This window comes from Alligator sinensis, unplaced genomic scaffold (assembly GCF_000455745.1).
Source record: "Alligator sinensis unplaced genomic scaffold, ASM45574v1 scaffold138_1, whole genome shotgun sequence".
NCBI classification, from domain to species: domain Eukaryota; kingdom Metazoa; phylum Chordata; order Crocodylia; family Alligatoridae; genus Alligator; species Alligator sinensis.
Genome location: NW_005841862.1, coordinates 729,969 through 751,984, shown reverse-complemented (window position 1 = coordinate 751,984; position 22,016 = coordinate 729,969). Strand labels below are relative to the sequence as shown.

The 22,016-nt window shown below is 41.5% G+C and overlaps 1 protein-coding gene across 11 annotated transcripts in view; it reads right to left on the bottom strand.

The window, feature by feature from the left end:
• Positions 1–22,016, bottom strand: part of CLIP4 (CAP-Gly domain containing linker protein family member 4) — a 62,743-nt gene that overhangs the window by 10,332 nt on the left and 30,395 nt on the right. For all 11 annotated transcript variants that reach the window (XM_025215904.1, XM_025215911.1, XM_025215902.1 and 8 more), the window contains 6 exons: positions 20,117–20,278; positions 18,635–18,753; positions 11,630–11,866; positions 9,065–9,200; positions 7,639–7,779; positions 2,411–2,494 (listed from right to left, as the gene is read on the bottom strand). In XM_025215904.1, coding sequence (XP_025071689.1) covers positions 2,411–2,494; positions 7,639–7,779; positions 9,065–9,200; positions 11,630–11,866; positions 18,635–18,753; positions 20,117–20,278 — 879 coding nt within the window. The remainder of the gene's footprint in view (positions 1–2,410; positions 2,495–7,638; positions 7,780–9,064; positions 9,201–11,629; positions 11,867–18,634; positions 18,754–20,116; positions 20,279–22,016) is intronic.

Genomic DNA, 22,016 nt, shown 5'->3' with positions numbered 1-22,016 from the left:
GGAAAGTGACATTTTTGTGGGTGAATTATGAAGTGTGTGGATTAGTGCCTACTGTATGCTGTTAGATACTGTATTAATATTAAAATCCTTACTATAAAACAAGAATGGGAGATAAATCATTTTTAGTTCCATTTGCAAACCTTGATGTTGAAGCTGTCCAATCAGATTTATTTCTAGCATCTTTCTTTTCTTTATAGTTCTCTAGTTTTCAGCTATTTCTTTTCTATTCTGCCCAAACACCAAGTGTGTAACAAGATACTTAGCATCTGTGGCTCAGTTTCCCTACCTAGGAAGTTGGAGATAATTCTCTTAACTGGCTTACAGAAATGTTGCAAGACTAAACACATTGGTGTCTACAAAGCACTGAAGTCCCCACAGGGATGCTCCCAAGAAGAAAACACGATCAATGTTAACAACCAAATCTTCAATTTAGTAACAGAAGTCAAGAACTATGACCTGCAGCTACCACAAACTAGAACACAGGCTTATGGACTGACATACTTACAGCAGTGAATCTCAACCATGGTGCCTTGAGATTCTTTCAAGGGTCCCACAGTGTGCCACTTAGTAGTTAGGTATGCAAACATAGATAGACCCACAGGCTGTGTCCAGATAAGCACGGATGTGCGATGTGTGGCACCACAGACCCATCTGTGGTGCTACACACTGCACATGCAGGAGTTCCTTGCACTGCCGCCTTGCAGTGCCGGGGGTGGGGTTTGACACCGGGAGATCCTGGGGTCAAAAATATCCATGTCAAAAAAAAAAAGTGGGGCAGTGCACACTGCCCAAAACTGGAGCCTGGCTGGTTGGAGCCATATCTGGCTGCCAGCCATGCTCCCAGCTGCAGGAGCACCCAGGACCCCAGGTAAGGCTGCTGGGGACAGCACAATTGCTGGCCCCAGCCTCCCCACCAGGAGTAATTTGTTGCATGCCAGAGGGCAGGTGGCATGGGTGTTCACCGGGGACAAGCAGCAGCAGCACAAGGTGTCCCGCTGCTACTTGTCCCTGGGAAACAAATGTCCGTGCTCACCTGGACACAGCCAGATATTTCAAATAGGAATCCAGTGTTAAAAACAGTCTGATCTGTTGTGGTCTTTAGAAAAATACTAGAGCCATTCTTGTATTGTAAAGTCAATAATACATTAAAATAAGAGCTGGCATTTTCTGAGGAGTGCCTTGAGTCTAAAAAAATTGAGAGCCACTAAGAAAGAAAGTACAAGAGCTCAAATGTTCCAAAATTAATTGGTTTCTGCTGTCTCTCAATGAGCAAAAGTAACCCCTGAAAGAAACAGAAAAATGAAGACCAAATACAGGACTTACACTCCAAGACCAAATTTCCTATCAAAGCACCCACAACCAGCCGCAGGCAAATAGGGCAAAAAGGGTCCTTCACAAGCTCCAAGATGGCATTTTCGGAGACAGAGCTAAGGCTTAGATCAGTGGCGCTCAACCTTCTGGGCCCACAGACTATATGGATGGCATGGGGCTGGTTCATAGACTGGATTCCATGGGCAAGATTGATCTGTGGGCTGGATCCAGGGTGGGGTCAGTTCACAGGTGCAATCCAGGGTGCCAATTCTGCCCTGAGCACTGGATCTGGCCACTGAGTGACCCTACATGCCAGCCCAGTCAAGGCCAACCCAGACTCCTAGATCCAGATGTGAAACTACCTTGTACACTAGCACAATCTGGCACATGGGGCTGTGCCATCTAGCCTGCGGGCTTGGAAATTGTGGGGGGGGGAGTGGGTGTGGTGGAAGAAAACAGTGGCAGTGTTAATTGTCACAGCATTGCGAGCAATTAACACTACTTAACACTGCCCTGCTGTCAAATTTCTAGACCCATGGAGAACCCCATAGACTGGATTTGGCTTGTGGGACAGAGGTTGAGCATCTCTGGCTCAGAGGGATGGTCTTCACTGTTATTCACATATGTGCTATACCAGGGATGGCCAACAAGTAGCACACACAGACTCTGTGCATGGCAAAGAACAAACTGAGGAGAGGACAAGGATCACGGTGGCATATAGGGCAGAAAGCAGAGTAGTAGAGCAGGCAGGGCACATAGAGCAGGAAGCAGAAAACAGAGCAGATCAGGCAGGGACCCCAGGGCAGGGAGCAGAAAGCACAGCAAAAAACTGGGCAGGGGAAGGGGATTGAAGTAGCACTCAGGATGGGTACAGGGCTAACTTGTGGCATGCCTGCCAAGAAGGTTGGCCCACAGTGTGCTATACCATGGTGCTCTGGCAATAATCCCAATACCCATATTATTCTTGCTCTAGGTGAAACAGGGTAAAGGGTTGGTGGACACCAGAATGCAAGGATATCCATGTGCACTATTTTTATGGAGCATCTGTGCACCTCTTAAATGCCCTTGCCAGAATTTTTCTTAAATAAAATATAATTACCTCCTTTCCCAGACATTGCTTTTATTCCTTCAGTAGCCAAAAAGTTAGATTCAGAACCATTATCTTTTTTTAATGCAGCTAAACCTAAGATGCAAAACAAAAATCGAAGTAAAATCAATGCAAGTGTCCTGGAAATAATTTTACAAAGAAAACCATAAAATACATAAAAAGTCAAGACAAATACATAAAGAGTACTGACAAATCAAATTATCTACAGTCCATTATTTCAAACCACCTTGTTATAAAAACACACATTGATTATGGTAATCTTTACACATAGGACTAATATCAAAGGGCACTGAAGAGCCACTCTAATTAAAGCGCCCAGAGCATCATATATATTGGTGTCCCCACACTGAAAAATGGCAGCAGGGGCACTTTAACCAAAGCTCATTCTACGAGCTTCAGTTAAAACACCTCTGTCGCCATTTTTCAGCATGGGGACGCTGATACGTGACACTGGAGTCTGCTGGAACACAGTAATTACCACACTCCAGCAGACTCAATTAATCGAGTCTGCTCCAATGCGCTGTAATTACAGCGTGTTGGAGCAGCCTCCCTGAACGTGTATAGGCACTCTAATATTTTGAACAGAAAACTGGTAAAATAAGAATTTCAAGGTCCTATTCCTGACTGTTATTACCTTCCTATATGACTGTTGACAAGCCACAACCTCTGTCTGCTCCTGCACTCCCTCTTTCCAACTGCCTATATAGAGACTCATGATTATAGTTTTAGGATGATTGATACATTCATTTCACCATAAATAGTAACAGTGCTCTACATTCAGCCAATTTATGGTGCCATAAAGTGGCAAACCAGCCACGAAGATATTCCACAAAATATGTGGAACTTTGTGGCTCATTTGTATAGCACCATAAATTGAACATGAAGCATCCTCATGCTAAGGCTGAACACTTGTAACAGGGTGTAAATTTCCTCGGATCCCAATCGTACCATTGTTTTAACACCTTCCAGGGGCCTAAGTCACGACACTGAGGATTCTCATTTACTATTTGTAAAGGGCTTAGAATTTTGAGATAAAGATATTGTGGCCTTGTATTACTTGTAAGTGGCTTTTAGTAATAAACTAATTTAACAATAATGTTAAGGCATTGACACTTTAAAATGCACCAAAGCAATCAAGATACATCACACAAACAAAATGTTTATATATAAATGCTATATAGTCATTCAAAATGCTATATAGTCATTCACTTGCTTAATATAAATGTAAAACTACAAGTGAACAAAAACAAAACACAAAAATCCTCTAAAATCTCAACGTCCTCCAATTTGATTAAAAAAAGCACTCAACTAGATTTTTTTCTATTTGTACTGTTAACATAGTAACCACGAATTGTTAACGCCATTGTTTCTACCTATACACATTTTATAAATATGTCTAAACACTATGAAAAATAGTAAAGACTATGAAAAATAATAATACATTATTATTTGTAAAGAGCAACGTCTCATTCTTGAAAATGAATACTTTACTAATTTAATTTATGAACTACTTTTCCTACTTAAGTCTAGGATTCATTGGCGAGCCATTTCCTACCTATAAAAGATTTTGTTCAATTATCAGGCAAAAACAAACCTTTCCAGCTAATTCTGCCCTCATGAAAAGCACCTACAACGTTTACTTATTTTTAATTAACTATATTTATTGACTTAGTCTGACTGTTAAATTATTTGTTACTAGTTTGTGAATTTATTCTATTCTATTGTATTCTCTTCTATGGTGTTTTATATTTCAGGCATAAGAATATCAGATCAATAAGAGCAGTGATGACTGCTGGAAGATTTTTCCTCAGAATGGGCAATAAAATTACTGTTATTGATTAAACCTTATGAACAATTTGAAGAGCTAATGATTCTCAAGTACAAATATCAAAAGTAGAATTTTTTTAAAACCTATACTGAAAAATAGAGGTAATGCTTTACAGAGGTCTATCAAAGATAATTGAAAATGTTCTAATTATTTTTCATGGTCTGTAACACAAGCAATATGCTACTAGTTAAGAAATGTAATTCAGTAATGCAAATAAATGTTACAGAAGAAAATCTTTATATTTGTAGCTTTTTTTCCTCCCATTCTAGCCTTTGAATCAGCCAAGCACATAAAGTCTAATGTGTCTTTTAGCTCAAACAATGTCTTACAATGGCAGCTCACTACATACTGCTTGATCATATGGGCCCTGCTAGGTACATGATGCATAACCTACTCTGATTTTTTCCTAAAGCAAATGTCAAGTGTTTGGATTCACAAAGACAGCTAGGCACAGCTGTGTCATAAGAGAGAGTTTGATGAACCTATCACATATGCACTGACTCTGACAAAAACAATCCTTTACCCTTTCTTTCAAAATCTTTTCAAATAAAGCCCAGCTCAGCCTTAACAAATTATCTTGTTTCTCAATATTCTGAGAGGACTGAACAGACAAAATTTAAGACTGTTTCATAGAAAGATATCAACAGAGCTACTCACTGGGCAATCTTCGTATTTAATTAATTAAAAATAAGCATCCTATGAAAAGAATCAACTTTCAAAAAAGCATGGATATTATGAGAATTGTCTGTACATGGACAGTTAGGCTGCTAAGTTTTAAAATGATCAGAAACTTGGAGAATTCGACATGTTTCCCAACCAGGCAATTTGAGCCGTGTAAATTATACTAAGGAAGGATTGGATCCACTTAGGCTTTATCATACCTGAAAACAGGCAACTCAATCAGAAGAGAGATTCACACAGCCTAGGAGACCTGTGCAGTGAATGGGGAGAGTTATGCACCTTGGCTCCAAACAAGGAAACACTTAGAGCTAGCCAAGAGGACGCACAAAACACGGGAATACATATATGCCATGGCTTTTGCCTCATGGCCAATCAACAACAGGGCCACCAGGGCCCCTCAGCCAGTCAGCAGTGGAGGCAAACAATACAGAATATTTAAAACCGTAGTTTTACCTCCCAGCCTATCAGGAGGGAGTGGCGGGGTTGCTGGGGCCCCTCCACAGCAGGGGAGGGGGGTGCGTGGCGGAAAAAGCCAAGTTAAAGGTGCTGTTGTGCAGCGTACTTCCAGTGCAGTTTAGGGAGGTGGGGAAGAATGCCCTCAGGCTACGGAGGGCCAGAAACTCAAGTCTCCACTTCTTGGGTGCTCTAACCACTGACTACCACAAAAGGTGAGCAGGATCCTCCCCCAACATCCCCCCTCTGCCTTAGTTTTCAAGTGGCAGTGGCCATGGTGCTGCCTTTGTGTGTTTTTATTCAGTGCTGTTAGCATAAGTTAGGCAAGCTCCAAGGACACCTATTACATGGGCCCCTCTAGAACTTAGGAAGAGGTTAGACACTTCCTCAACTCTGATCCTGATAGCAACAGAAGCTAGGTATCCAGCTGCTCCTTACCGAGTGCATGTGTACTCTCTTAAAAGCTTAGGTTTAGGTGCTTACGAATCTTCTCAAGTCAAAATATAGGTTCTGAACAAGTTTAAATACCTACAGAATTTTGTGGCCACTGGAACAGGGTGGGGAGCTTTGTGATTTAGGTACCTATTTTCCATATATACCCTATGTAGACACATAATTTATCAATTGGGATCTGACCTTAAATACCCCATTTCTAACATAGACAGACAACCCTTCAAAAATGTGAAGCGCCATGTATGCCTAGAAAGTGTAGATTCAATTATGTTTGACTGTCAGAGAGCAACATGCATTCTGTGGTTACACATGTGCATGAAAGCAAGAGAGACAAGTAAAGGGCTGTTCTAGATGTCCAGGTAAAGGCATGATAGGATCTAATGAATGATCCACACAATTGTGTCTCCTGCCACGAGACACATACATGGCAGGAGGAATGCCTGTGGGATCCAGCATCAGATCCTAGTAGGCCTTATTGCTGTGTATTGGGATCCTGGGCTCCCCCTGCACTGGCTCCCACTATGTGGATGGCAGTTCCATCAGTTGAGGAGACTCTCATCCTCAGCAGCCTGTGGGACAATGCCGTGGCTGGGAGTCCCATCAAGTGTAGGACTCCCAGCCACAGAGGCATAGCTATGCTATACATGCAAATTAAAGCTAGATAGAAACCAGCTATAAAGTTAGTATACATTTTCCAGCTCTAACCTTATAGCTGAATGGACCTTTTTATGCTGCAACCGTTAATTTTCACATGTATACAATCTAAATTAATGGTACAACTAACCCACTAATTGCATAATACATGTAACATGTACTGGAGACCTGAGTTATGCAGTTCATTCTAAATCACTGCCAAAAAAGCTACCTTTCATCATTCCATCTTGTAGTCAATACATGCTATGCTGCATGTTACAGTAAAAATTATATTTTTGAGGATTTTAAGAAACTTGTTGGGAATGTATTTATATCCCTCTACCTATAAACCTGTGCTGTCTTATGCTCAGTCCACCTAGGCAGGCCTCAAGAAAGGAAATAATGAATGAACACATTGAATGACATGAGTTAACTCAGCATTTCCCATCTGGTATGCCACAGCACACTGGTGTGCCATCAGGCATGTCTAAGTGTGCCACGGCATTTTGGGCTGGAGCCATGCCCCCTGCCTGCTGCTGCTGCGGACACAGACAGAGGGGGAGCGTGGCTCAAGCCCAAAATGCTGTCCAGCTGGCTGCCACCCCTCCCCATCAGCATCCAGCTGGCTGCGTGCCACTGGCCCCCTCCTGGTGCTTTTTTATTTAGGTAAGGGTGCCATGGGACAAAAAAGGTTGGGAAACGCTGAGTTAACTAACCACAACTAGAATCTATTTGTGCATGTTAGACCCTGAATAATACTCCTTAGGCCTCAGAGTTTGGAATCTAAACAGAAAAGCAAGAATGAGGATAAAATTAGTCTCAGGTTCCAAATGGGAAACTTGAGAGACAAAGATTAAGTGATGTGCCTACCTTCAGGATTATTTACATAATACTGTAGGAAGTGTAAAACAATGTGCCATACCTGTCTCCTAATGTACTGATGACAAAAAAATAGTATCTTATGATAATGATGTTATGTGGCCTGATCCAAAGAGGCACAATGGCTACAGTTTTTAGGTAGTAGCAGATACTAAGTTCTCATCACCGCTAACTTCCATTTTATTCATTGCAAGAGGATGAACTGACTCCAAACAAGCATTTTAACATCAGGATATGCAGGATCTCTGTCTAACTTTTGGAAACAGTCAGATATGCTACTGGTAATACATACCAGTATTCACCTTAGAAGTTATGCGTGTTACATCAATTTTCTTGGATTTGACCAAAGGTGAAGATTGTGTGGAAGGACTTCTTACAGGATTCTTCTTGTGATCTGAAGCCTTACTTATTTTAGAAAGGGGTGCAAAGATGCCTGTGGACATTTTAAGGAACAAAATATAAATCGCTATTAACATGTAGTATGGAATGCAGAGTAGCAATAGTTGGAAAGTTTTTGCCGTATTACTTACTATGTGACCCTGAATGAACATAATTTGTGGTCTATCACCTAACTCAAGGAGGTGGCCAGCCAATTTTGCAGGCAGGCAGATCACATGGCCAGTTGCCATTTTTGAGGGTGCACTCCCCACACCTCTGATTGGCTAAGGGCCTCACTGGTCCCACACTCTGCTGCTGATTGGTTGAGATGGCTGTCCATCATGAGGCTCTGTCCCTGATTGAAGAGGGGTGGAGCTGCACAACAGGCAGCCCTCTCAGCCAATCAGTGGTGAGGGGTGGCGGGGGCAGCTCTTGCCTGCTCACCTTCATGCCAGCAGGCTCCTTTGTGCTGGGTTGCATGGCTGGGAGGACTACTGGCTCCCACTGAGGAGCCAGCCAGCATTTATATTTTTAGTAAATTTTTTGGAGGAGGGGGGTTTCCCCTACAGATTTCACCCAATTTTGTGATTTCTGCGAAATCCGCAAACTCACAATTTGAGTAAGTCCCTAGACATAAAATTTGTAGTACATCTTCAGTGGGCAAGCAGACAGATGTATACACCCACTCAAGTGCTCAAAAAAAGGCCACAATAAAATGCCAATTAAAAGCTGACAAAAATTATAAAAGAAACACCTCAAATGGCAAAGAAGGGAGGCTTGGGGACTTGCACTGGGAAGAAGTTTTAAGAAAAGTATGGCAGAAAGCAAGATAGATTTGCAACTTATAGTCTAATTAAAATTAGAGCCGTAAAGCGTAAGCTTTCATAAGAAGGCTCACTTCATCAGATGTTGTGAAAGGACAGTAGGAAGCAGAACTGCTATATATCTGATTTAGTTGGTCAACAAGGTAAAAATCTACCCTGGCTCTTCCCTGACTAATCTCTTTAAGAAAAGTATATCAGAAAGAATACCACAAAAGGAAATTTTAAGAAAGGCAGGCAAAGCAAGAAATGAAAGAAAGCTAAACAGAAAAACAATGTAGCTGTAAGAAAAGAAAATATCTTAATTAAAAGTGGCGGCAAAACTAGAAGAATAGTACACTAGAGTTCTGTAAGTCATCAGAAATGCTTTCTTTTAAATGTTAAAAAAAGAGTTAGGAAGAGTTAAATTAAGAATTGATTAATGTTAATTATCCAACAAAAGAGGGTGGACATTCTTATAAGTTTGTTTTTTTTTAATTAATGTTTCAAATGGTTTAAATCACCAAAAGAAACCATTACCACATTTTGCTGCACACTTGAAATACTGGATTTTTCCAACACTTCCATTGTTCTTTCCTTCTGGTTCATTCAGTTCTATGCCAGCCCACTGTCCACTGGCAAATTCTGTTGTACCACAAAATCTTAATGTACCAACCTAAAGAAAAGAATAAACCAAAATCAAATGACTTTGTGAATAGTAACCATTTGAAACAGACAAAGTATTTACTATGAAAGATGACTAAGTCATCTCAAGACCATTAAGCAGTACACAGAGAAATGTGAACATGACAATCTCCTTTGAAAATACATCAATTTCCTTCAATGCAAGCTAATGCATTTCTTAAGCTATAAAAGATAGAACTAATTCATCTTAGTTTAAAAAACAGTGGCCATTTTCACTCAAGTTAAGAATCAAATTCAGTAAGTACCATTAGATTATAACACCAGTTCAGTAATATATTTCATCATGAGCTGAAATGTAAGCAGGTTTTCCTCTCGTTGACTTCAATGAGACCACTCACCTGTACAGGATTAGGAACATGTTCAAGTATCCAGGTGAATTGGACTTGCATGTAATTGGACTTCCATGTAGATACATGAATCATATTCATACTGACCTGAAACTTCAAAAGTTTAAAAAAAGGAGTCCATGCCCATTATTCCTTCCTTAGGATGGTAAAAACAAGGACTTACTTTTGTTTTTAAAAATTATATTTAGATACTGCTTTAAAATATATAATCAGGAACACCTGGACTGATTTTCTTTATTTTGCAAGTGGGCCCCTCCTTGTGATCTCAGAAGATGTGCATTAAAATGTCACAGATTTGAACTGAAGACAGAAGTTGTGGAATCATTAACAAAGACTGCCCTCTCTCTTCAGAATCCCAGACACTGGATTCAAGTGTAAGTGATGTAGCTGTGATGGTCCAAAAATTATAGGAGATAAAGATTTCTTAGGGTGGGCTCTTTTATTGGATCAACTGTATAGTGGGGATAGAATTAGATAAGCTTTCGAATGCAAGACATTCTTCTTCAGATCTGACCAGAAGAAGAAACCCTTACTTCTTTCATTGGATTCAAATCACTTTTACATTTTGGTTTTTTAAGTAGATTAAATAAACACCCTCTTCCTGCAATTACTCCCCTTTCAGTCCCTTTTGCAGCTTTAATTGTGCTAGTTCACCCATAAATATAATATTAGAATGCATTTTGGCCTTAGGAAGAAGGATTAATATTAAAAAATTCCAACAGGCATGCTTCTTCAAATGCAAGGCTAAATATGAAAGTGAAAGTGCTACAGCCCACAAAAGATACCAAGAGTACTAATGAAATATCAAATGAAGTTAGAGTGCTGTCCATTCTTTAAATTTCAAAAAAATGAATGACGAGAAAAAACATTAATATCCTCTTTGTTACAAAATTTACACTAACTTGCAGCTAAAATATCAGATCACTGGTATTTTCTTCTTTGTTTTCATTATGCAGTGATTTATAGCTAAGTAAACTTTCATATATTCATTAATTACTCTGTCAGAAGAAATGGTTTCTTGTATGTGTTTTGGTTAGAATTAATTGTGTATCACTAGCAACTATACCTTTTCTGACCTCATTTCAGTAAAATGTTGAATGCAAATTTATAATTGAAAGCTGCTATACACCCTTGAGGAAAAAACACTTTGAAATGAATCATTAGCATTATAAATCTGAATATACAAAAATTAGAAAAAATGGTATATGCAAATACTGTTATCAGCAATACACAAATATCCAAATATAGAATTATGCTAACATAAATAGCTGCCTGCACAACTGTCACAAATGTACTGTCAATTTTTTGTTAAAAGAATATAATCAAATTATTTCAAAGTTCTCACTATCCAAAGCAAAGAAAAACACATGTATTTTGTGACCACAGTAGTATAAACAACTTTCCAAAGTTATCTGGGTAACTATGGCATGGTGGTTAAAAAAACAACATGAACATTTTTTTAACTTTGAGGTAGAGCTATAATAAAAGTATCTGCATTGCTGTCCCTATACCCCAGCAAGGTTTCATTGGAGATTTCAGCTGCATTGTACCAATGAAAGTTGGTTACTAAAGGCTAAACAGAATTAAGTGTACCTTTTAATGCTTTCTGGAAATAGTAACTAAATTAACCCTACAAAGCATACAACCTCTCAATTTAAAGTATAGCAACTCAAAATTCTGCAACTGATATTATTAAGTTCTCTCAAGGTCCTTGGTTCACCTTGTACCCACAAAATACACTGGAAAGACTAGATCTCGCACATTGATTTCAATGGTCTGTTAAGGAGAATTTGCAGATGCAAAATAGAGACTTTTCCCTGTCAATAACTGCTTTACAAAATGAAAATGTTCCACTAACACATAAGCATTCAGTTTATCATAAAAGGATTTCCCTTTGCTTTAAATAAGGAAAGAAAGTATCTTCATAGTTCTACTGCCATCCACATTCCATACTTTTCATAAATGTTATACCTACAGTTGAGAAATGTGCTTGAAAAGAGCTAAGTTCCACTACAGAGAGGTTATTTAGGCAGTTTCAGTTTCATCCTTGTACCTTCTGTCCTGCAATGATAACACGATCTCCCAGTTTCAGTCCAAGCGACATAAGCATGGCTTTGCCAGTGACATGATCGTAGTTTGGAAGCATGGCCTTGGAGATGTCACATGATAAAGGCACTGCATCCAACAGCATCTGTTTGATTTCTTTTGCACTGGCTGCTGCATCTGCCATCTCCAATGGCATATCCACTGGATCAGGAACCACATCTGCTGGAATCTGGCCTTTGTCATTCTAGAATGACAAAATAGCAAAGGAAAAGGAAGGGGTTGTGGGGAGGGAGGCATAAGTTTAAAAAGTTAATATTAACACAATGCAAATCCTGGCTGTGAAAAATTTCATTAGCATTTCTTTGAAATGGTTCAGCTCTTTTCCCTCCCTTTTTCTTAAGTAAACAGTGGCTAAAATTATCCATTGCCTGAAGTTAGGTATCTGTTTCTCTAATTACAGCATTTTATTTTCAAAGGTGCTGAGCCCTACAGTTTCCACAGACTAACATAGGGGTGCTCAACCCCTAAATATGTCATCTGGCCCATGTGGCTCCCCACAAATATGGAAATGTAGCCGTTGGAGAGCAGCGTCAATTAACACTGTTACCACTCCCCTCCCACCAAATTGCCAAGCCCCAACCAGGCCCCACACAGCTGGACTGGGCCTCAGCCAGGCCAGCCGTATGCAGAGGAGTCTGGCCCACAGACAGGATCCGGCTCATGGACCAACCCAGAGCTGCCCTTCTGGCCTGTGAAGCCAAAAGGCTGGGCACCATTGGACTAAGACCATGTATAAGTAGGGTTACCATATTTCCCATTTCAAAAAAGAGGACACTGGGGGGGTGGGGGGTATATGACTGTGAGGTGGAGGTTGGTGCTCATATGCCCATGCCCTGCCCCCACTCCCAAGCTACAGCCCCCCCCAACCCTGCTGCTGCTCCTCACTCCTAACCTATAGCCCCCCTGTCCCTGCTGATACCCCTCACTACGGACCTGCAGCCACCTGGCCGTGCCAGTGCCCCACATTCCTGACCCACAGCCCCCCACCCCCCTGGTGCCCCTCACTCCCAGGCCACAGCCCCCACCAGCCCTACTGCTGCCCCTTCACTCCCAACCAGCAGCCCCCTGCCCCCAGCCCTGCTAGTGCCGCTCACTCCCAACCTGCAGCCCCCTGCCCTCCCCAGCCCTGCTGCCCACGCAGCTCCCTGCTGCCCCTGAAGATCCCCTCCCCCGCCTCCCCACCCTGCTGCAGCCCCAGCACCAACAGGCAGCTGCCCCTTTGCACAACGATCCACAGACAGACACAAACACACACACACCCCCCAGACAGTCCCGAGCCCTGACTCTCCAAACCCCACCCCTGACAGAGTTGCATGCCTGCAGCTGCCAGGATGCACACAGATGACCCGGACTCCAATCACCTTCCCCCTGCTCTCCCCAGCCCCAAGCAGTTCCTTGCTGGAGCAAGCCAGGAAGTGCCGGGAATGTGGTGGCACAGCAAAATCCCAGACAGAGATGGGAGGCCCCCAAAAAAGGACACGTCCAGGAAAACCCGGATATATGGTAACCCTAGTATAAGTGCTCACCACATCCTTAAAAAAGGGTCTAACCATAGATTTAGGAACCTGACCTAGACATTGGGTTTAACAATTCTGGCCATTAACATGAACATAACATTAATTTTAGAGGTATGTTTAGAAATAAAAACTTTCCTCAGTGTAAAATTAGAGAGCAATAATAAATTAATTTTGGTGATGTTCATGCTAATTGCAAGATACAATTATACTGGTACTCATCACATGTATGCGGCACAAGGAGAATAAAATACATGAAACAAAATATTTTTTAAAAGGATGAGGTGTAGTAAAAAAAAAAAAGGTATAACATTATTCACTGGAAAAAAATCCCTGTCTATGTAATTCCTTATACCGCTCCTACAGTTTTAGAGCCCTCTCAAGCTCAGCCCCGGAAAAAGATAGTTCTAATTCTATTCCTTAGGTCCTTTGTCCTGCCACAAATGTCAGGGAGACATGGACTATCCAGGTATTGAAACACTGCACCACATAGCAGCAATGTGCATTTATGGCCACCTACCATGGAAGCTATCCAGGAACAGTTGCACATTCAAATAATTTAAATAACCCATTTCAGTATTGGGTTTCCAAACATATTTTGCTTGTCGTCTTTGTTTTATATTATTTTAAACTTATGTACTAGCAATGTTGTTTTGTTGCACTTTGGCACTGCTTAAGGAAGATATAAAAGATAAACTACAAGCTGACTAATGAAGCATAGAAATTAATCTAGAAACCATCTTTGTTTTTCAAAACTCCTGCATCAATTTTACATACATTATAATGTCTGGCCATAGTTCTACTAAAAACACGCTGAAAGAACATATAATTTAGTTGGCTTCAAAAATAAGAATTACATTTGGAAAAAAAATCCTTTTTAAGAAAAAATGTTTAAGAGGTCTTAGTTGCCATATTTTACTATCCTCCTAAAACATAAAAGAGGACTTGATTTTTTTTCTTTTTCAAATTTTGCAGCCTAGTAATCTAATATACACTCTAAAAACATGCACACTTTAAAGCAGAAAGTGCTCCTCCCTCCCTCCCGCCCCCCCCCCACCCACACACAAAGGCACTGGATTGAGGCAAACTATAGTATTTTAAGGTAGTACTGGAGTGATATTGTAGCCATGATAATCCTGGAAATATATATAGAAAAAAAAAGAGGCAAGATTTTTGTGGGCGATAGCATTTGTTGTACCAGCTCCGTAAAGAAGAGTGTCCTATACCCAAAAACTTGTCTATGTATCTCCCAACAATATAGTCAGTCCAATAAAAGATATCATCCACAAAAAATCCTTGCATCTCGCATACTGTATTTTAAAGAACTTCTGCTTAAATTTATATTTTGCATGAGTGACCAAATGGCTAATAACAATGTTCTGAAAGAGAGTAAATCATCACTGACACATAGTCTCTCCATGTCTCCTTAATATTTTCTGATTAAAAGATATGATTTTAAGAGATTAGATGGCTCATGGAATTAATAATGGGAGGCATATCATATTTTCTTACATAGAACATGCACCCCCCAAAACATCAGCTGCCCAAAATTGGGGTGCACATATTTAGCGGGCAAGCTGATTATCTGACTGGGATAGAAGCACCCTACTTTTGAGTCCTACTTTGAGTCACTGTTCTTTATTCCAGAGATTAACAAATTTCTCTCCTTTTTAATGGTCATGAGGTTCCACTAATCAAGCTAACTCGCCTCTGTTTGCCAACTGCTCCCAGTTTCTCTCCTCCTATTTCACAGTTTTGGAGACTCTTTAGCCCTTTTCAAATCACAGGCCTGGAAAGACCAGTTTTCAGCAAAGACAAGGGTTTCAGCTTTAGTTAAACAGGTAAGGGAGAAGCACGAGTCAGCTGAAGATTATGTTCTGTCCCTGCCATATTCAGCCATAAAAAAAAAATCTTGTTTTTTCCCCCCGTTCATTCTGCCTTTCAAAAACAATGATTTGGATGAGGGGCTGAAGAGCTCACTGGCCAAGTTCACAGATGACACCAAGTTATGGGGAAGCGTAGTCACATTTGAAGATAAGCTACAGATACAGGTGGATCTAGACAGGCTAGCAAGTTGAGCGTGTCAGAACCAGATTAAGTTCAGTGTTGAGAAATGTAAAGTGCTCGACCTGGGGGTGAACAATCCCCTGCACACCTACAGGCTTGGCAACAGCAACCTGACCAACACTGAATTGAAGAAACCTGGGGGTAATAACAAACCACAGCATGAATATGAGCCAGCAATGTGACTCTGTTGCCAGCAGGGCAAATACTACTCTGCCATGCACCAATCGATGCATCTCCAGCAAGACCAAGGAGGAGGTTCTTCTGTTCTACTCGGCACTGGTGAGACCCCAAATGGAGTATTGGGTCCAGTTCTGGGTGCCAAACTTTAAAAAGAATGTGGTACAACTTGAGAGAGTCCAGAGAAGGGCCACCCATATGATTAGGGCTTGCAAGGCAAGCCATACGAAGAAAGGCCAAGGGACCTGGGACTCTTCAGCTTGAAAAAGAGAAGGCTGAGCAGTTTACTGCTATGTCAGGGGAGTACATCAGGGGCTCGGTGAACAACCAGGGCGCCCTTGGGGAGACCCAGGAGTAATGGCCACAAACTCCTGGAAAACAGTTTCAGGCTCAACATTAGGAAAAACTTCTTCACAGTTAGGGTGTCCAGACTGGAATAAGCTCCCTCCAGAGGTGGTGCAATCATCTACCCTGCAAATCTTCAAGAGGAGGCTGGATAGTCATCTTGCTGGGGTCACCTGACCCCACCTGTCTTTCCTGCCTGGTGCAGGGGGGCTGAACCCAATGATCTTCCGAGTCCCTTCCAGCCCCTTAAAATCTATAAATCTATGAAAGGTGTGCATTATATTCTGGGGCATGTTGTACTCAAGAAAATATGGTATTATAGAACATTTAATCGGTAGCAATGGCTTTCAATCACTACTGGTCTGCATCAGATCTGAAATGCTGAATTGAGACCCTGCATACACTACATTTTTAAACAGGGAATGCAGCTAGATAATTTGCTTGGTTTTAAATATGACTTGAGCCCATAGTCAATGCCATAGGGCTACGATTTGGTTAGTACCCAGGACAGCTAACAATGCTTCACCATTTTCAGTGGCTTAGGCTGATATGTAGGAGATGTATCTATCATATTACCGGGGGGGGTGTTTACAATAGTGTGGTATGACATCCCAAAATGCACTGAACACATACTGCTTTATGTTTATATATATCAGGAAAAATTTGCTAGTGGTATGAGATTCCGACCTAGATCTTCCTATGGTAAGGAGTACAAATAGTGTTTTGATACTATGCAAGGTAGACATTAGCATGATTGTTGTAACTGAATATGGAATTAGAAATCCTGTGGACTTGATTTAGCTATGTTTGTTCTAAACAAATGCAGATTTTTGTTATTAGATATTGAAATGGAGGCAACATCTACAGCAATTGTTCTCAACCTCGTTACACTCAAGATACCTTTCAGGAAATGCCAGCTCTTGACTTTCATTAATTTTTTCACTCATTATGAAAAAGTAATAGAGCAATTCTTCTCTTGCAAAGAATTCTGAAAGGCCCCAACAGATCTGAATGTTTTTGACATTATGGATTCCTGTTTGAAATCCCTGGGTTTATCTTGTGAATCACATGTAGATGTTTGCATACCTAAAAGCGCTAATATTGTGCTTCACCCTTAAAAGGATCTCATAGCACCCGAGGGTACAACAGCACCCTGGCTCAAAAATCACATATCCAGATGTTAGTAGGTAGGGACCCATTTTGTGAGGCCTTATACAAACACAAAATAAAATTATAGTCCCTGCCCTAGAACTGGATTAATAGACACAGTTGTGATTTTAGTATGGATGAACTTATGAAGAGGCAGAAAAATGCTGACAGTTTTAAATTAGTTTCTAATGGACCATCCAATCTAAACACACATACCAAGGACTGACAGGGCATAAAGACTGAATCACACTACTAGTCTTCAGATGAAGAAACAATATAGAGGTAAATGCTTCTATAAATGTTACAACTCAAATGAAAAACGTGGAGAGACAAATGTAGCCAGGGAGGCCTCACTTTACAGCAGCAAACGTGGAACATCAATTGTAAGGAGCACATGTAAAGAGTTGATGGATATTGTGATAGAAGCCCTCCTGGAATCTGAAAAATGATTTAAAAAAATAGTATGGTACCATCTTCATTTTACCTCTTTGATGGCATGGCCCAGATACATCCATAATTTACTAGGACCTATTATTTTCAGCAGAATAACAGCTGTAAGAGGAAAATTGCCAACAACTCATAGAAAATCATAAGCTATAGATAGGTGCAACTAAAACTGCCCCAAAAAACTCTGGGATAGAAGATATCCATTAATCTATCTTAAAATAATAGAATTGAAGCATGAAGTAGAATAGGGTATTAACTTCAGTCTATATATTAATGTGTAGACTTACTCTAATTTTCAAAGGAATCAACTAAAATCTTATACTTAAGCAAGTGGTTTTCAACCAGGGTGCTAAGAGGGCACATCTACACGTGCACATTTACTGCACAGTAATCTAAAATTACTGTGCAATACAGGCACACGTCTACATGTGCACGCCCATACTGTGCAGTAACTATGGCGACTTATGCCAATTTGGGCATAAATTTGATGCCTGCATGATGCAGGTCTCAAATTTACACCCAATTAGTTACTGCGCAGTAACGCACATGTAGACACCTTACTGCACAGTAGCACTGTGTGTGGACTGACTTTGGACTAACTTTAGTCCCAAGTTAGACCACACACAGCATTAATGCACGTGTAGACACCGGCCTATTCCCACTTACTACTCAGTAAATTTAATGCAACGTAAATGCATGTGTAGATGCGCCCAGAGATAAGCAGATAAGCACAGGCTCAGGTTTGTCCCTACCTGGACAATTCCCTACCCTCACTATCTGGCCTCTCTGCAAGGAGGTAAGCACTGTAATATATATATATTTTTTTTTTTTTTTTTTAATTGGATGCAATTCAATTCACAAAAGTTATAAAGGGGTACCTCCAAAAGAGCCACTGACTTACACATTTTCTTAACTCCAAATCTTTTCCTTAGTAAATTGAATCATTGGCCCTAGGTTGATTTCCTTCAAAGCAAAATCAGTTAGGGCTCTGTCTAAACTGATTAAGATGGAATTGGATCTTGACATGGAAATCTAGGCTTGGATGCACAAAGCCTTGATGCAATACCCTCTCTGTAAAATGTGATTCATGGTGAGGATTTTCTTATTTCTCAGACATTACCATGCAGTGTAATACATTTTTCCCTGATCAAAAACAGGAATGGCCTCTAAAGTTTTTGGCTAATTTTCTCAAGTCATATTCTGAATTAACTCACTTCCATCCTTAAGCATTCAAGCAATCTCTAACATTTTACCCTGAAGGCAGGATTTGCTCCATGTTCCAGTAAACACTTGACAGCTCCTGTGCACAGGTTAAATGCAGCAATATGCAAAGCTGTTCCAAAATCGAAGTCACTGCAGGTGGCATCTACATCTGCAATTAAACATCACAAGCAAGATAAAAGAAGTGTCCGAGCATTTCATTTTACATGTCCTTTAACAGCAACTTAAGTTTTACATTTATCTTAAAGTTTACACATAACACTATTATCCATAAACCAAATGCTGATAAAAGGTGATTTTGTGTAACTTACCAGTCTTAATTCTAGCTGTATACTTATGCACAGACTACCCTATTTCCAGTCTAGTTTATTTCCAGACATTTTATAGCCCTGATAACTACTAAAAGTTAAACTGATGATACCTAGGATGCTCCATCATATGTGCCAAGTAACAAAAACTACTGTACATTTGCATATGAGTTAATAAGTTTATATCTACATTTCTATTTTTATTGACTGTTCATGCATTTAAACTTTAAAATATTTTTTTTACCACCATCCATTTCCATTTTTGAGATGATGATAATTTCATCCATAACTTTCAATTTTTACTTTATTCTTGGTACAGTGGCAGTGTAAGTGAAACTAACTGCGAGAATACAGTTGGGATAGTAAAAAAAATGTGATGACAGAAGGGTCCTATATTGACAGTTAAGAGATGCAACTGATATGTAATAGGACTTAGACACCCCTGAACCTCTTCTGATCTAGGTGTTTTTTTTCTCTCTTATTCCCTCTGCTTAAGAGGCAAATCAGGACACAGAGTGTACACAGAGTGTACTCTGCTCGTGTTCCACTTGCTGAAGAGCACAGGGTGGGAAGCAGAAAGCAGAGCAGCAGACTGAGAAGAGGAAGGAAACCAGAGGGAATTATGCCTGCCAAAAAGGTTGGCTCCCATTCATCTATAGGATCTCTTTTCCATTATCTCAAACGCAATATTTCAATTGCTTGCTTTGTTTTTCAAATTCAAGGGGAATTTTCAGTGAGCGAGACAGGGTGTCAAAAAGCTGCTGTTTAATGTTTACCAAACTGCTTTCCGTCTTTCCTGCTTCTACCCTTCTGAGCCCACCTCCCATCCATCAGGGCACCTCAGAAACCCTGAGAGTCTGCAAACGAAATGATTATGCCTGTTTCTCTATTTCATTATATCAGCCGGACTTAGAGTTGGGTAAGGTGAAGCTACACTGCCTTTTTCTTCACCCCATTCCCAAATTCTCTATTCATTTATGAAGTATGTAATCCCTTCCTAATCCCTCATCTTTAAAAAATGCATCTTTAAAAATCTGGCATGCACAATAGCACTCAGATTCAGTTCACAGAAAATGGGCCAATAAGGCAAATGAAAGAGAATGAGACATTGTAATTCTTTACAGAGGGTAACAGCACCTTTCAGCTATACTAACACAATCCCATTGACTCAGCCTATGATAAAAGCTGGCATTTGACTCTGCATACCTTTTGGCTTCGCATTTTTCAAAATGATACTAATGAGCTCCGGAACATCAAAGTAGGCAGCATAATGCAAAGCATTCATATTTGTCCAACGGCTACGCAAACTGATATCTGCACCCAGATCAATAAGTTGAGAAGCAAATTTCACAGCAGTCTCAACATCACCTGTAAAGCAGAGTTTTTAAATATTTAACATAGGGTTATAAATATCAAGATACCATACAAAACAAACCTGAAACCCTTCATTTCCCAAATTAAAGCTACATGAAGTAAGGCCTTTTCAGGATTAGGCAGAATAAGAATCATTGCCTTCTATCTTGTAATACATAAATTAAGGGCTGGATTCTCCCTTCTGCTAAATTCACTTTGTGCTGCCTACACTGCAGCTGTGCCACCTACGCTAGGGACAGACATTCAAAAAGACGGAACCTGCATAGACTGAACCACTTTGCACGTGAACAGACATTCACTTTTGACTCCAGAAATGCAGGCACATGCCTGCAGTGGCTCAGGCCAGAAGCTGGGGGGCACTAGAGCAACCCCTTGACTGGAGAGAAGCTGTGCTGGGTGTGGGGGTATGACTGGAGTGGGGTTTAAACCCACACCCTGGCCTGCAGGGACCCCAGCCAGGGTCTGTCTGGAGGGGGGAAAACAGCCCCTGTCAAGGGTTCACAGCCCCTCCACCCCCACTCACTCACTGTTCCAGTGGCAGGAGAGGGGGTGGGGCCAGAATTTAGTAGCCTGAGGGAAAGTGGGGGTTTAATCCCTGCATTGCAGGAGCAGGGGGCAGTGCAGGCACCCAGGGCTGTGCACCCAGGGCTGGCTGCAACAGCCAGATGCCAGTAGCCTGAGGGGAAGGAGGAGGTTATTCCCCTCAATGCAGGCAGCAGTGGCAGGGGTACCAACACAGCACCACAGGCCGAGTCCCTCCAAAGAGTGGCTAGCCAGCCACGAGGAGGGGGCCAGTGACGTGGCTGCAGTGGAGGGGGGAGCCAGGGCTGGTTATGGAGCCTAACTCACCATTATCTCCCACTGAGGCAGCATGACCTGGGCTGAGGCAGCCCCAGGGGACAGGAGGCAGCGCCCACCACCAGCCCTGCACGGGGGCCTCAGTTTGCAGATGGGCTTGCAGCTGCAGTGCAGTACCCTGCCTAATCCCTCTCCCAGCAGTGACAATGGAGTGAGGCGGGTGGAGGTGAAGCATGTCACCCTCTGCCTGCTCGCAGAGGCACCGGGCACTTGCGGTGACCTGCCACAGGCCAGGGGCATGGGCAGCAGCAGGGGGAGGCAATGGACTGCCACAGCCCAGTTCAGTCTGGCCCAGCCCCATGGCTCAGGGGCATAGGCAGTGACAGGCCTGCAGCAACCTGCCCTGAGCGCCCAGTGCTGCTGTGAGCAGGTGGTGCGTGACAGGTGCCTCACCGCCACCCGCCACAATGGTTTGTTTCACTGCCATACCTGGGAGAAGGAGGGGTACGCTGGCGTGGGCCAGTAGCTGAATATGCCCCTGAGTCACAGCAACTCGTCCCTCCCTCTTCTGGTGGCAGCAACAGCACAGCAAACCAATTCAATCAAATATTTATTTTTATTCATTATCAGCTAGCCACTTGTTTTATACCTGGCCACCACCTTTACCTCCATCTGAAAAAACCTGTTATATTTATTTCCTTCTTAACTGGTAATGAATTTTATATAATTTCAGAAAAGCTCAGAAAGAACAGAATCATTCAGAAAAGTTAAAAGCAAACACTAGAAAATTTAACATAAAGAACAATTTTGTACTGGAAGCAAGGCTGTCCCAGGGAGTGAGAAGGAATGAATCAGGGCAACTGGCCCAGGCCCTGCGCTTTGGGGGGCCCCACGGAGCTGGGAAGAGCGGCACAGCAATTCCATGCAACCGTCA